This window comes from Vicugna pacos, chromosome 7 (assembly GCF_048564905.1).
Source record: "Vicugna pacos chromosome 7, VicPac4, whole genome shotgun sequence".
NCBI lineage: Eukaryota > Metazoa > Chordata > Mammalia > Artiodactyla > Camelidae > Vicugna > Vicugna pacos.
Window position 1 is genome coordinate 60,746,091 of NC_132993.1, and position 16,135 is coordinate 60,762,225.

General features: G+C 36.4%; 1 protein-coding gene across 5 annotated transcripts in view; it reads right to left on the reverse strand.

The window, feature by feature from the left end:
* Nucleotides 1-16,135, reverse strand: part of PPP1R9A (protein phosphatase 1 regulatory subunit 9A) — a 259,617-nt gene that overhangs the window by 48,062 nt on the left and 195,420 nt on the right. For all 5 annotated transcript variants that reach the window (XR_012074487.1, XM_015242041.3, XM_072964969.1 and 2 more), the window contains exon 7: nucleotides 13,557-13,712. Coding sequence is in view for 4 of the 5 variants with exons in the window: in XM_015242041.3 (XP_015097527.1) it covers nucleotides 13,557-13,712 (156 nt within the window). In the remaining variant the exon portion in view is untranslated. The remainder of the gene's footprint in view (nucleotides 1-13,556; nucleotides 13,713-16,135) is intronic.

Below are 16,135 nucleotides of genomic sequence, written 5' to 3' on the forward strand. Positions count from 1 at the left end.
GTAGTAAGATGCATTTTTCCCTAAATTGCTTATTGCCCACAGCTGGGTTTGTGGAGGCACTCTGTAATCAAACACATGAATATTTCTGCCACCAAACATGTGACTATTCTCACTAAGAGAGGTGCATAAAGACTTTGGTCAGGTTTACCACCAAATGAGTTTGCCCCAAAATTATTTTAAAACAACTGTTTTCAGAGCATTTTGGACTTAGGATTGTAAGAGGGACTGTAAACGTCCTATATTACTGTAATCAAATAAGTCTAACTTTTTCTTATTGGAAAGACGGCTGATGGGAAGATAGAACTTTTGGAGATCACACCACCCCGAAAACCTCAGCTCGCTCTCTCTGGTTTGTAATCTCCATTTCCTTGGTTTTCACTTGGCCAGCAGGGGCAAATGGGAAAGACAAAGAGGGGAAGAAATTAGGAACAAGGACAGGTTCTTTCAACACCCTTAGATGCTGGTGGATAAAAGCCCAGAAACTGAGAGCCCCTTGGTCCTCACAAAATGCCCCCTCGGTGATGCTGCAGCTCTCCTGTGAAGTTCAGGGCTCTGCAGACTACACTGCTACACTCCTGCGGGGTGAGCTTGGAACTCTCAGATTTGCCCTTTATCTTGCTCTCCTGCTTCGGTCCTGGTCACTCCCGCAGCCCTGCATGATGTGCGGCTCTTGCTCCCTTCACCGTCACTGTTCTAGAGCCTCCTGTGCTCTCGTGGTCTCTAGAGAGGAGGCACTCCTTGTGCAGCTGTCATTCTTCTGTGAGGCCACACAGGCAGTCCTGGCCCCCTCCGTCTCTCACCACAGCCACAGTGGTACAATGTGCAACTTACCTGCCCTAAGAAGAGCACCCATGCCCCTGGCCAGCGCCACTCCAAGTTCATGGCATCTCCCTTCCGCCTCACTGCTGAGGCCTGTGCTCACCCAGAGCCCTGGTCTGGATGAATTTCTCGGGGCCTGACACTGCCAAGCAACCTAGGCTGACAGACTGGAATGTCCAACTGTGGCACTGTGGACTCTTCAACTCTGGGCCCTACAGTGAACACACTATTGCAGAATCACAGATCCATACACTGCTAGACTCACTTCAGACATGGAAATCCAGGGCTCATAGATAAAATTTCCCTTGGAAAATGAGGATTAATTAAAAAGACATTTATTGAGAGCTGTCACGTACCAGATGCTATGAAGATAACTCTCCTTCTAGTAAACAGTAGTGCTAATCTCCCTACCAATATAAACAAACCAAAAATGGTAAAAGCATTTAGATGTTAGACATGATACATTACATACAGATATGATATAGATGCACACACATATGGCTATGAAGAATTATTTTCCATGGAGATCTTGCACACACTCAGGCATCCAGCAAATCCACATGCCTAGATGATTTTGGAGTATCTGTAATCGTTACTGACACGACTGACTCCTTGTTCTTTCTACCATGTGCCAAGTGTGCAGAGTAGTTAAGTTAGATGGCTGGAATTCATCTCAGGCCTATCATGTACTAGCTATTTGAGTTTGCGAAATTACTTAACTTCTTTTACCTTCACTTTCCTCACCTGCAAATATAGTTACTCTTAGTCATAATCTCCTTACTGGAAAATTAAATGAGATAAGCCATGTAAAAGCTTTTAGCACAGTGGCTAACATAGAGTAAGTCCTCTGTAAAGTTAGCCAAGACTAAGAAAGACTGATCTGAAGAACTCAGGTATGACTGCCCTAATTCCACTTCTCAGCTAAAAGTGCTGAATGCTATAAAATGTCACACCTGAAATAAAATGAACACCTCTGGTTCTATTTGAAGAGTAGCAAGAAATCAAAAGGGCAGATTTTATGATGAATACTGCAGCCAGGAGGAAGTGCCAGATTTTATTTTCTCAGTGGTTACCTCCCTGTAGGGTAACCAAGTAAACTGCAGTGCAACTTGCTGGGACTTTGGATTTTCTTTGCTCAGATCACTGTGCTCTGTAGCAAGTTACTTCTCTGGGCCCCAGTTTCCCATATGAAAAACGAGAGGGCTAGGTGGGAAGAGCTGCAAGGCCCTGCAAGTACTACAGGTGTGACATTCATGAAATGAGGAGCCCAGAGATGGTTGTCATGGTTGCAGAGTCTAGAAATTCTTGTCCCAAGCCAGCATTTTCATTCCTACGAACACACATACTAGATTTATCCACTGATATGCGGGACAAACGTAAGCAAAACTGTGAAGCAGTCAATTTGATGTTCAGTTATCCCACCCCTCCCACCTCACCAAAAGAGACAATAGAAGAGAGCTGACCTCATAAGCAGCGAGGTGAGAACACTGATAAAAGGTTGGAATGTTACTAAGTACAGCCAAATTCTTTAGACACAGGAAAACAGAATAAAGTCTGTAAATTCAGACATGACTCAGAAGATGGACAAACGTTTTAGTGCAAGATTTTCCTTAGTACTCAGAAGACCTAAATTTACAGGTTCTTGATTATTTCAACCTTGCACGCACATTAAGAGAATGTCTACAATCCATTATTATTAACAGGAAAAGTACCGAAAATAAACCAACTGAAGCCTTTTACTTTATATAGGAAGAAACGGTATTTCAGTAGCTTAAGATGTACAGCTAATAAGTGCCAAAGCCAGGTTTTACAAATTTCAGTCCACAGTCCTTTCCACTAATACTAAATTTCTTACATTTGTAGGACCTTTTATCTTTTTTACCATCTCCTTCCTCATTGCAAATGAATCTGTGAGGGAGGCTGGACAGGCACTGTGTACCTCACTGTTCAAATAGGGAAAGAGACTCAGAGAAGTTACATGGCTTCTTCAAGTCCCCAGCAGAAGCAGGTGGGTGGAGTGGAAATTATCCCAGTTCTGACTCTACATGCCTCTGTTCCTCCCTTCACCATGCACCTAATCTGAACCAGCTTTGAGATACCTTTTTCATTTAATCATCACAAAAACCCTGAGGCATATGTCATCAATGTCACCTCCCAGAGGAGAAAACACTACTCTGCCTGGAAACCATGGATCACTTCTGGTAGTCTGAGTATTCTGCCACTACGTACAAAAGAGCGCTCAATCAGCCTCTGTTGTCACTCATGGAACTCAGGAAGAGGTCTCTCTCTCATTACTCACCAGCATTTACTGAATGAGACTATGTGCCAGGTGCCGTGCTAGTTGCTGAGGACACAGAACATGACATGGGATCTACCTTTAAAACACTTAGTACAGGGAGGCTAACATGACCTCCTGAGAGAAGGTCTCAGATCCCTGAGAGAAACCCGGAAGAAACGTCAGAGGACTTGGGGCTTTGGTCTACGTATTGTCTCTCTAACCGCGGCCCCTACCTCCCAGGTGAAGTGGGCGCAATGACTTCCACGTCACGAGGAAGAGGAAACTGCTTTTCAAAGAGATGAAGTGACTTGACAAAAGAAGTAGAGTCTGTAGAAAGTTGAGTGTTCTTATTCTAGGGCAGTTCTCCTTCCAAAGTACATATAGGTCCAGGGGTTCGCACATAACCCCCGAGACTGGTCAGGCTGACTGCAGGGAGCGGGGGTCTACAGGACTGGTCAACAGAAACAGCCCGAGAGACCTGCTGGAACTTTTGGGCTTCTGAGAATCTATGTTTGGACAAAAGACTTGGGAAGGGAGGATATAAATGAAAAGAAAAAGTTAAGGATTGTAGGTCAGTGTCTTTCAACTTATAAGACCAATCCCTTTCATCTCTTCTGTCATCTTTAACATGAATGCCATCGATATCCACCCCAGGGTCACAGCACAAATAAACACACACACTCCTACGGGGAACAGGAGCTCGCCTGTAACATTCTGCAGGTGTACCTGCTGTGTTTATTTTCTGTTTATTTCTTTCAAAAAGATGAATACAGAACAAGTACTTATATTGCTGAATCAATATAATCCAAATATAACTGCATCAGAAATAGAAACATCCTTATGCATAAACATTGTAAGTCTGAACTTCTGCACTCTCTTTATTTATCTTGTACAAATATGGAAAACATTTTCTTTAAAAAGGGAGATGGTTATCTTTGCAGGAAAGATTTTAAGAGTGCTCTAGTACTAGATATTTTACAATCAGTTAAGACTCTGTTCTCCGTTCTTCCTTTACAAGGGAAAAATAATAACTGATATTTGCATGCAACTTTATGAAGTAGTTTCAGCACTGGAATCAGAATTATTCCAATTATTATTATTATTATTATTATTATTATTATTATTATTATTATTATTATTATTATTATTATTATCATCATCTTTGTGATCATTTGACTGCAGTCTGTCTTACCCAGGACAGGGCAAGTTCTACAAAAGAAATCAGGGCTGCTTTTTGCCTCCACTTTGGTGCTGTTAAAATGAAGCGATGCCATATTGCTTTATCATTTCTGCTCAAAGCTTCAGATATGTGGCACCTGTCTTTACATTAACAAAAGTGGTGTTCTCAGATACTAGTGTATGCGAAAGTAGCTGAAATCAGCTGACTGAATGATATCATAATCTAATCTGAATGACAACACTGATTGTAGTATATGCAGCATAGGGTGAGATATCCCCCAAAAGACCCTCTCTAAGTAGGTACTCATAAATTGTATTAATGATGAAGGTGCTGGACAGCCTGTAATTACAGTTCCTTTTTAATAAATGTCTGTTTACTGTTAAGTATGTAACATTTTTTAGCTTCTCTACAGGTTAATGGAAAGTTCCATAAAGATAACTTTATTATCTAATGCATTAATAACTTTTTCTAGACTATTTTTCATAGATTCTCTATAACTTAGGTAAGTAAAAGGACATGATTTTTAGACTCTATTTTTCCCTCAAGACAAATATAGAACTATTTTTACTGGGAGCTAATACCCATGGCTCCTCAGGAGGAACAGTGGAGGGAAGCACTGGACAGGCCCTTCTGACTCAGCCTCTTCCTCTTCCCTATAAATTTCCAGTGAAATCACTTCAAAAAGAAAAACTCACAACAAAATTGACACTGAAACTAAAAACAACTCTTACTAGAATATGAGAGACTCATGAAGTTGGATTAAGGAAAACCTATCCAAGCCTCACCCCAAAGACAGGGAGATGCTTTGTGCCCCTCTCACTGATTGCTTGAGATACAAAGTCTATCCAACAAGCAAGTTGGGTACCCTCTACTGTCTTTCCCGGGAGCTGTCCTTAGATCAGTTTCTCTAAATCTCGGTATTCTGTATTCATTCAGAAAGCAACTGCTAGATGAGGAAAAAAATGTAGGAAGGTGGCTGAGAGTGGCACGCTGCCTGCTTTCAGGGGCAGAACCCCAAAATATAGACCATGGTGGTCGTAGTAAGTTCTTTAAGAGCAGGGAATAGGCTTTTTTCCCTTCCCTTTAACTCAGAGAACTGAGTGGCGATTTTTGGAAGTATCTCACCTTAGTATAGAGAACTGCTTTAGATGACAGGCTGCCAGAAAGTAGTAACCAGGCTGGAAACTAGGCACACGGATATGTCCTCCTGATATGAAGGTCTAGAAATGGGATTCATAATTTTAAAAAATGGCTAAATACACAAAAGTTCTTTGTCTCATTTCAAGATAAATAAAGGAGACAGAGGCAAAACCGACCCTAAGTACTAAACACTTAAGATCAAGGAAAAGAGAATATCAGCTACAAAATTCAAGTAAGTAAACCTGTGAAAATGATGTATCCCACAAACAAAAAGATATTTTAGGGCATCTATATGGAATACCAGGATGAGGAAAAAGTGACGGAGCACAAGAAACGAGTGCAGAGAAAGGAAACTACAAATGTAGTAAGAGAACTAAGTCATGTCAGAGGTGCTAAAGAGCATACCCGAATTTGAAGTTAAAAGCATACACAATGCTACAGAAAACTGAATCACTGATACGAGAGGATCCATTTGAGAACAATCCCAGACACTAAAAAAAAAAATACAAAAAAAGATAAGAAGATAATACTGAAGACAGTGTTTCTAGAAAAGAAACAGAAACCCAAAAAATAACAAAAATTGAATGAAATATTCATAGACCAAAATGAAAACAAAACACAAACATAAAACAAGGAACACAGATTAGAAGGGAAAAAAATGAATGAAAGGAGGCCTGTTTCAAGAAGCTGTGATAAAAAATTTAAAGTACAAGGTTAAAGTTACACAAGCATCTAAGTGTCAGTTGTCATTAGACTTTTCCTTACAATATGCAATGTTAGCTCAAAACAACGAAGCTTGCCCTACAACATTTTCAGAGGAAAAGGTTGTGAATCAAAATACTAAACCCAGCTAATAATCATCCCTGTGTCATAATAATTAGAACAACCCATTCTCAGGATGGGAAGCTCATTAAAACTCTATTCTCCATGAATACTTAATAAATTAGAAAGATTTAAAGATTATTAATGAACTAATTATTAATAAAATTAATGTAATAAATTAATAATCTTTAAAAAGATTACTCTGAGAAATGAGAAAAAATCCAGAACTTAAGAATTAATTAGCAAACTCTGGTCGAAAGGGGATAACAGTTGAAGCTGAGTAAATTGAGAATGTATCTGTCTGTTGTATATATTATTATAAAGCTAACAAAAATTTAAGTTTTTTAAACTGTGAGAAACTCAAACAACAATCTTGTCATAGAAACCAAGATTCTATCAAAACTTCTATATGGAACATTCAGATGGCATTATTTTTGTTCGTAATTTTAAAAATTATAGAAATCATTAGATAACATTTTTTAAAAACTTGAAGATAATCCTCAGTAAAAACCAATAAACATAAAAAAGAAGCGTAAAATAAGGTGAGATCAAGTATACCTTGAAAATTATACTGATAAATTTAAAGTGCTAAATTTTCTTATTAAAAGATGCAGACTGCAAGATGATATTTTAAAAATTTACAATAAAATAAAGTGCTACAATTATATTCATATTAAAAGGAAGTATACATGAATGTCCTAGTGTGTTTATCCAGCAACTATTTTAAAATGTAGCAGTTAGATTATTAACATTAGACAAAGCATACTTAAAGAATCTTTAAGTCATATTTTATGTACTTTCAATATAATATTGAAATAGATAATCAAAGCTGTTAGAGACAAAATATAATTAGGAGGTGAAATTTTACTAGATGGCTCTCAGTTTACTAGGTTAAATAGGAAAAATGAATAAGGATACAGAAGGTACGAAACACATAATATCACTTTTATCATAAATAATTTATTAATCTACAATAAAAGCATTACTTAAAAAAACTCAACTTGAAAAGACATTATCTGACCACAATGTAATAAAACATTAACAAAAGTTATAAATTAAAAACTGTTCCCTCAATTATTCAAGTCAAAGAGAAAACAGAAACAGTAAAAATTAAAAAAATATGGACTACTTGCAAAATGATGATAACAAGAAGCACATGGAAACTAAAATACATGGCCAAAGGTCTAATCAGGGAGAGTCATAGTTTTAAGTGCTTTTGTGTTTAAACAATAAAGTATTACAATAAATTAAGCATTTGCTGCAAGAATTTAAAATAAGACAAATCAAACATTCCCCAGGATTACAGGATGATGGAATTAATAAAATAACAACGGTGGAAACGACTGAATTAAGCAGGGAAAAACTTCCAGTTTAGTACCACTAACAAACTAACAAAAGCTATTTTCTGCCTCTCCTGAATTCAACTTTGGAGACTCCAAAAGAGAGAAAAAGGAGATGGACTTCAGGTTCTCATTCAACGATTAACAAAAAAGCCTGTGAGAAACTCTTCAGAGACAGAACACGAGTGTTTCCAGATATATTTAGAAAAAATGAGGATCTGAAGCAGGAAAATGTCAGCAACCAGGAATGAGAGACAGCAGGCTATTTAATTTTTAATATTTCACACGTGACCTAGGTAAGCCTGCATCTGGAGGTAAACCAAGGACAATCTATTCCACTGCCCCTAAATTTGGACATCCTGGCCACTAGCTTAAACTTCGGTGCCCTGTGGTAAAGCAGCAACCCCAGAACGCTGGTGAATTCACATCAGGGCAGCACTAAAACCCCATTAAGACTTAGAAAGAAGTATAGTTCAGTTGGAATTAATTATTTTGTAAAAGGCATACCTACAAATACATTTAACTAGAACTCCTGAGATACAAAAAACCTGGAGAGGCGAAAAGAGGTAGATGAGAATATGCTGTGGCTACTATTTTGTTAAATGGTAAAGACATAGCTATTGATCTGCTTTCTATACTGCTGGGAGGAAATTTCCTAAGCCTGAATCGAAGTTACTCGAGGGTAAGCTCTAGAAGAACAGAATAAAATTGTATAACTTTTAAGCAGCAGATGAAATTTTGTTGTATTTAATGGCAAATAAGTAAAATGATAAAAAAAAGAAGTATGGAAATTGTAAAATATGAAATTAGGTGGCAGATGTAAGTTTTAATATTAAAGTAAATATAAATGGTGCAAACTCACCAATTAACTGACAAATCCTCCCAGAATAGTATAAAAGTAAGACTTAAGAATAGACAGACTGAAGGAAAGAGATTTGTACAAAAGGATACAGAATGGCTAAAAACAAAGAGATAGAAGAAATAGATGCTGTGAAGCAAACGTGAAGCAAAAGAAAGCCAGTGTTGAATTTTTACTATCAGACAAAACAGAATTTAGAGTAAATGCATCCTAAGGAACAAGAGAGATGTTACAATAAATCAAGAAGTTGTAATAATCCTGAACATATATGCAGGTAATAACAAAGATTTAAAATATATAAAACTACAACTGACAGAATTATAGGAAGAAAGGAATAACTGTAGCTTCCCATTTTAACACATGCTTTTCAGAATTAGTGTATCAAGCAGACAACATCTAAACCATGCTACAGAGAAGACATGTGTGTTTGTATTATTAGTCTTTTTTATATAAATTTAACACTCACAGAAATTTCATACCCAAGCACAGAATACCTGTGCTTTTTGCATACATGAGGGATATTTAAATACAACTGTTTATGAATTAAGCTACAAAAGAAGTCATGAGAATTCTAAATAGCTACCATATGTTTTCTGAACAGAGTGTTCAAAAGGACAGCAAAATTAAGTTGATATGTTTGGAAAGTAAAATACACCACTAAATAATCCTTGTGTTAAAGAGGGAATCCCCAAAGAAGTTTTGGCAGTGGCATTCTAAATGTAAAAAATTGTGACATGTAGCTAAAGCAATATTCAGAAAAAATTATAGCTTTAAATACACTTATCAGAATGCAAAAGTTATCAAAAATAAATGTACTAAGTGTAACTGATTAATACCAAAAAAGAAAAAGGGGGGAAAAATAAAGATATTGGTAGGAAATAATAAAATAAGTATTTTTAATTTAAAAAGAAAAAACAGAAATGAAAGCTAACATGATACATAAAAATTCTAGAAAACACAAGAAAAAATTGAAAATACTCAAGGAAAAGAATAAAAAGGTAACTATAGATATTAAAGATTTCAGTATTTAAAAACTGTATCAAAAATATAAGTTAATAAATATGAATGCCTAGAGGAAATAAATTTCTTGAGAAATGCAAAATACCAAAATTGGCCCAAGATAAACTTAAAAACTTGGAAAGAGTAATAGCTATCAAAAAGTATTTAAAATCTTCCTCCACAAAGGTGCAGATGTTTTTAAGCTGAGTGATAATAAACTTTCAGGGAATAGAGATTTTGATTTTAAGCAAGTCATTAAGTCTCTTTTATAAGTCATTCCTAAAAATCAAAAAATAGACGAAACTTCTTTACTTATATTGGAACTAATATAACCTTTGTGGCAGCTCTTGATTAATCCACTCTAGTTAAGATTTCCTATTACTTATAGGTGAACACATATAATAGAGGGGATTATAAAATTTTAGAGAGGGTCAGAAAAAAAGACTTGAATTAAACAGATATATTCCATAAACTCATATTATGAGTCAATGTGATAAAAATGCCAGTTTTCTGCAAGTTAATGTACTAGTTTAATGTAATTACAAAAATGCAAATACTTTTTTTCAGGGAATTAAAGTGATTCAAATGTTTTCTTGAACAAGTTGAAAAGTAAAGGAGTTTCTGAAGAGAAGAGTTAGAAGGATCTGATTTATTCCACCAATGTTTTATATATATTCTAACAATACTGCACCAAAGAAAGAGAAAAGGAACAGAATATGAAGGCCAGACGCAGTCCAGAGTGTAAAGGCACAAATACTGTAGGTAATAACGCCACCTCAACCAGACGGAAGGGGTAAATGAGCATTTAATAAAAGCGTTAGCCATCTTGGCAACCACTTGGGAAAATTAAATTAGGTAGCTGGCTTGTATTATACAACAAATTCCAGGATATGCTTGATACCATTCACTCACCAAAGATTTAACTACTAACTGTATTCCAAGAACTGTGCAGCCCATGGATACAATACTCAGCAAATACAGAAGAGCTTAGAGTCTAGTAGCTACATAAAATATGAAGATACATAATAGTATCTTTATAGTATAGTATAGTATCATAATAGTATAACAAGTACTTTTACTTGAAATAAGGTATTTATGAGAAGCCTCTGTAATACAAGACTTTCTACACAGTCCAACACAAAATCATTTTCCACTTCCACTTCAGGTTTTGTGCATAATCCTGTGAAAAATATCTAGTACTGTACAGTAACCAGGCATGTATGCTAATCACATCAACAAATTGCTTGTACACTGATGGTGACAGAGTACAAGATATAAATGCTGTGACAGAGTGCCACACAGTTGATAAGCAATGGCAATCTCCTAAAGAAATGAATATATTCATATGCTAAATACAAAATAAAGGAGAATAAAAGAATTAGAAGAGAAATGGTGTGGTATTTACCTGCTTTAGAGATGATGACAAACTGTCAGTTCTTAAAAGCCAAAATTAAAACAACAGATTTGGTTACTCAGGCTAAAAAGCAATGAGAAATGATATATAGAAAGGATCCAGATCATGCAGCAGCCTGTACCAAGGTCAGCAACCATTTACTGTGAAAGACTAGACAGCAAATAATTTAGGATTTGGAGGCCATATGATCTCTGTGCAACTACTCTACTGCTGTAGCATGAAAGAAGCCACAAACAATAAATAAATGGATGTCCATGGCTATGTGTGAATAAAACTTTGTTTACCCAAAAAAAGGGCAGTAGGCCAGATTTGGCCAGTGGGCCATAGTTTGCCAACCCCTGGTCTAGATCATGCAGCTACCTACATAATGGTGTCCCCCCTGAAACAATTATTTATGGAGAACTGAGTTCTTGGCTCAATTCAGAAAATGGAGGATATAACCTTCCATATACTATTTCTGCTTTGGGGGTTCTTTAGCTTCCATAAAAGAATGTGTACCATCCTTCCCGCTCAATTATCTACCAAGGAGTGGAGGTCATACTTAACCTGGCAACAAGGAAGAGCTACATAATATGATTCTGCCAGGGTATACAACCTTGTCCTCACTCCCTCAAAGCTGGATTGAGAGTTTTAATATTCAAGGAAGATTTCTTAAAGAACAAACAGTTCATCTACTCTTCTAGATAGTATGTATTCTTGGGCCAAATCAGAGCCGCAGAGAAACAGGTACCTAGATTACACCACTTCTTCCCACCAGCCACTTCCTGCAGAAGAACTTTCTTTTTCTGAATTGCTCTTTGAAAATATCAGTTAATCTAGAAAGTCTTTTAAAGAAGTGGTCCTAATGCATTGCTACTTCTACTGTAAGGGAACTCTGACCATTAAATAATAGTGTACTTCATTGCCACCAAGATGTTTGTATCTGATTTAGAATGAGGAATAATCATAAATCATATGAAAAACCCATGTGTTTTGCCTCAAGGACTCTATGAACTATATAAATGGAAATGGTTCAACATGACTAATAATAATACATGGAAGAGAAATGGGCACTCTCAACACACTAGGTGACATAAATTTCTATATCACCAAGAAAAGCCATTCTGGTGGCAATGTGCCATTAAGTACAAGTCCCCAGAATATTCATATTTTTTGATCTAATAGTTACTAAGAGAATTTGTTTTGATATTTACTGCAATATTATTTTTAATAATTTAAAAAGACATGGAAACAAAGGAAATGTTCCAAAACAGGAATTAAGTAAATTATAAAAGATGCATAAGATGAAACAGTGAATAAGCATTATTTATAGAAAAATATTTGATGACATGGGAAAATCCTAATAATACAATTTTAAGTATCAAGACTAGGAATTTAAAAGTATATATACCATATAATTCCAAATAACATAATATTGGGATAATTAGTACTGTCTTGGCATTTATAGAAATCTGTATTTTACAAAACTCTATAATGAACATAAGTTATTTTATTTAATAAAAACTTATTTGAAAAGTACATTCACCTTGACACTGGTTTCACAAATATAAATTTGTCACAGGGAATTAAAAAGGTAAGTCAATATATTAGGCATATTAGGTATAACATCAGAACATATAGAATTGACCTATTTATAATACATCAAAATTGGAAATTATAAATAAAATTAGAAATTAGAAATCTGCAATTATCAACCTTGTTTCTCATGAATAGGAGAATACTGTTTCCAAGTGGTCAAGTCCCTAAGAGACTTGCAACCACAGAACAGTGGTTTTCAAGCCTCCATACTTTAGGTTTATTGTGGGCAGGTTGTAAATAATGACATACTTGTCTTCAACAATGGAGGATGCTGCATAAAACAATGAAGAATAAAATGCCTGGGGACCCACTCATCACTGTTGCTGTTTCACATGCTGGGGTTCTGAGAAGTTAATTTGGAAGAAGAGTTTGTGTGGCTGTCTGCATTTGCCCTCTCGGGCTCCCCTGCGTGGGACAGGTGGGACAGGTGGGTCAGGCGGACGGCATGCCTCAGCAGCAGGAGGGAAGGGTCTTGGTAAATTATCACCCTTGCCCTCAGGCTACAGTTTTTAGCAGTGGCTGCATCTTACAAAGCTGCAGACATTGAATGGCCCTCCTTCAAAAAAGGTAATCTCCTTCCCTCTTTACCTATTAAGCCAAAGGATGGTAACAGCTTCCGGCTGCTGCCGGTCCCTGTGTACTGCACCATCCCTTGGTAGTTCTGTTAACTCTGTTCAAAGTTCATTTATTAAATTTTCTTCAATTAAACCACTTGGGTATATCATCTAATTCCTGTTGGAACCTTGTCTATGTTGGGGAAAAAAAAACAAACCTTAGAAATCACTGCCTTCGAGGAGAGCTTATCACCAGGTCTGGAAACTTTTATCAAATTTTAAAAATAAAACCTCAACTTGTCACGAAAGCTGCACCTTTAAACTACAGCTTGAAATTATGGAAATGACAAGTTATAGACTATCACTATGACAAATAAGCATTTAAACTAATGATTATGGAATGAGATCTACTTAACTTTTGCCTTGAAATTCAATGAGATTCAAGACAATCTTTTATTAAAAGGATTTCTTTTGAAAAATGATTATTCTTAATACACTTTTCAAACAAAAGTATATGCTTAATTAAATGAAATGGACAGCTATAGAAAAATATTTTGCAGCTTAGCAACCTACCTCTTTGAACTTGTGACTGAGCTTGCTTGTGTCCAGGTCTGATGGGGAAAACATGTCCTCATTCTCAGGCAGCTCAAAGACTTCAATGGCCATGTCACCGCCAGGAAGAATAGGTCCTACCTCATCCTCCTCTTCATCTGTGGCATAGTCTCCTGTCTGAAAGGAAGGGGATTTCAGAAATCTAGCTGTCCTTACCCAGGTGGAGGTGGTTTATTTTACAATATTTTATAAAAGAGAAATAAACTATGACACCAAATGGTAATAGGGTAAGTAGGCTTTTAAGTCAAGCATGCCTCATGCAGCCAATGTTATAAACAAACATTAGTTCAAAGATCCAAAGTGACACATTTATGCTGTATGTAAGTGCATTTCTAAAAGTCTAACAGCCTCAGCAGTATCTTTGGTAAAGAAGTTATTTTCAATCTAAGTATTTGATACTTATGTTGCTAAGAGAAATAAGTAATTCCTTTAAATTCCCACCACCTGTAATGAATAAGTCATCCAATAAGGAGAAGTGGTGAAGGAGGAAGGGGAGATCAAAAGATTCACAGAGTTGGAAAGGACCTTAATTAAGCCTTACAAAGGCAGAGTAGATTAATTCTCCTAAGCTTTAGGGTTCAATCAGATCTGCTTTTTTTTTTTTTTTTTTTGTAAACTAATGTGGTGGTTAACTAGTGACCTAAAGGTTAAACCGAAGTTTTCTAACATACAGCCAACACAGGTGTATGCTTTGCCTGTACAGTACTACTTGGATAAATCTCAGCATTTTGTCACTGTTAAAAATTTTTTCACCTAAGATTCCAGACTTCCAGTTTTTCTTGAGAAAGCCAAAGATCTGCTGGACATAGGTACATTATGACATAACAACTGGCCAGAGTCAGCAGTGGCTGCCCCTTTACGTGGGTCATGGACTTTCTAATACATGACAGCTTCCTTAACTCCATCATTCTCTGTTGCTAGCTTCATGCCCTGTAGGTATCTGAGTTCATGACCCCTGGAATAAATATTCCTCCTCACTCCTCACTTCCTTAACATTATTAGAAAGTAGCTTCTCTCCTGGCAACATCAGGCTGTAAGACTGTAACTCAAAATAGTTGTTTGAACTCTATACCTTATGATATAATTTAAAGATACATCACTGATTCACAGGGTTGGAAAACAAAGTTCATTTAATTCACCCCTGTTCTTTCAGGTAGAATTACATTAATACATAACACAGAGGAATTCATATTGCCTTTAAAAATTTTCATAAATAGTGTACTGGGTAATCTATTCCTTTGATTAAAGAGGCTAAACACCTGGTTGCTACTTTTTCTTTTGGTTCCACACTATATTCTTCTTGCTAAAGCTGAAACTGTATTTCCTTGACTGTTTGCACATGAAGGAAATCCAGTCATTATCCTCAATGCCATAATTCCTAATCTCTGGAAGACCATTACCAAATTGCCAATCCAACTTCTCTTTTTCAAAGTAAAATAATTCTAGTTTCCTCATAGGTCTTATTCTCTGTAATTGTCTTTGTGCCTGGACTCTGACTTCTCTCCAAGTTCTCCACATTTCTCCTAAACTGCAGTGCCCAGAAGTAGACACAATTTCTAGTAAGGAATTTGGGGGCCATTGACCATGATGAACAAAGGATCCTCAGCATCCTCAGACTCTTCTTCCCCACATGGAGACTATTACCATGAAGACTGTGATTCTGGGGGCATCTGTGTATAGGAGTGAGCTCAGGATATTTCATACAGAGCAGTGATTTTCCAAACTGGTTATACATTAGTTAGAACTCCCTTTCCCCCCAAATATAATCAGAGACACTGACCAAAAGGAAAAGAGGCAGATGGCCTCCATCTTGATCCTGTATAGCTCCTCAGTACCTGGAACCCTAGGAGTCCTTAGGAACCAGTATGAATATGTCTAAACTGTAAACACCATTCTGAGTGCCTTTGGCACTGGCAGGGGAAGGTAGCTGAACAGCAGGGGCTGGTTGGTTCCAGATCGCCTCCATTTGCTGGTATGATTAGATCCTACAAATCTTAAAAGGACTCTGATTCCAGACTTGGTATTTTTTTTTTTGGTGATATTCTGTAAATTAATTCATCATATATATATATATATATATATATAAATTAACTCATCTCAAATATATATATATAAATATATATATATTTATAACTAATGGGTACTTTATAAATCCCAGTGATGTTAACAGGAATGTAGCAAGGCTGGCAGGTATACAATCTCAAGACACTTTGCTGAATGTTTCCATTTAGAGATATAAAACTATGTGCTTGTTTTTAACTAGCAGCAAAGCCATGTCTTTATTACGAAGGCCTACGCCAGGGGTACAAAATTCACTTCTATATCGAATCAATTTGATGAGTAACATGAATGACAACAAAATCTTAAGGTAAAGTCTGATGACAATGTAGCACTTTCGAAACGTAAGAGTTGAAACCAATAATTTGATGATTTTCCTTTGCCAACTTGAAAATAGATACCTCTTCACCATATCTAAGGGAATGAATATAAATATGTGCCTAGGAAGGGGCCTGACATATAATAGGATCTTAAGAAATATT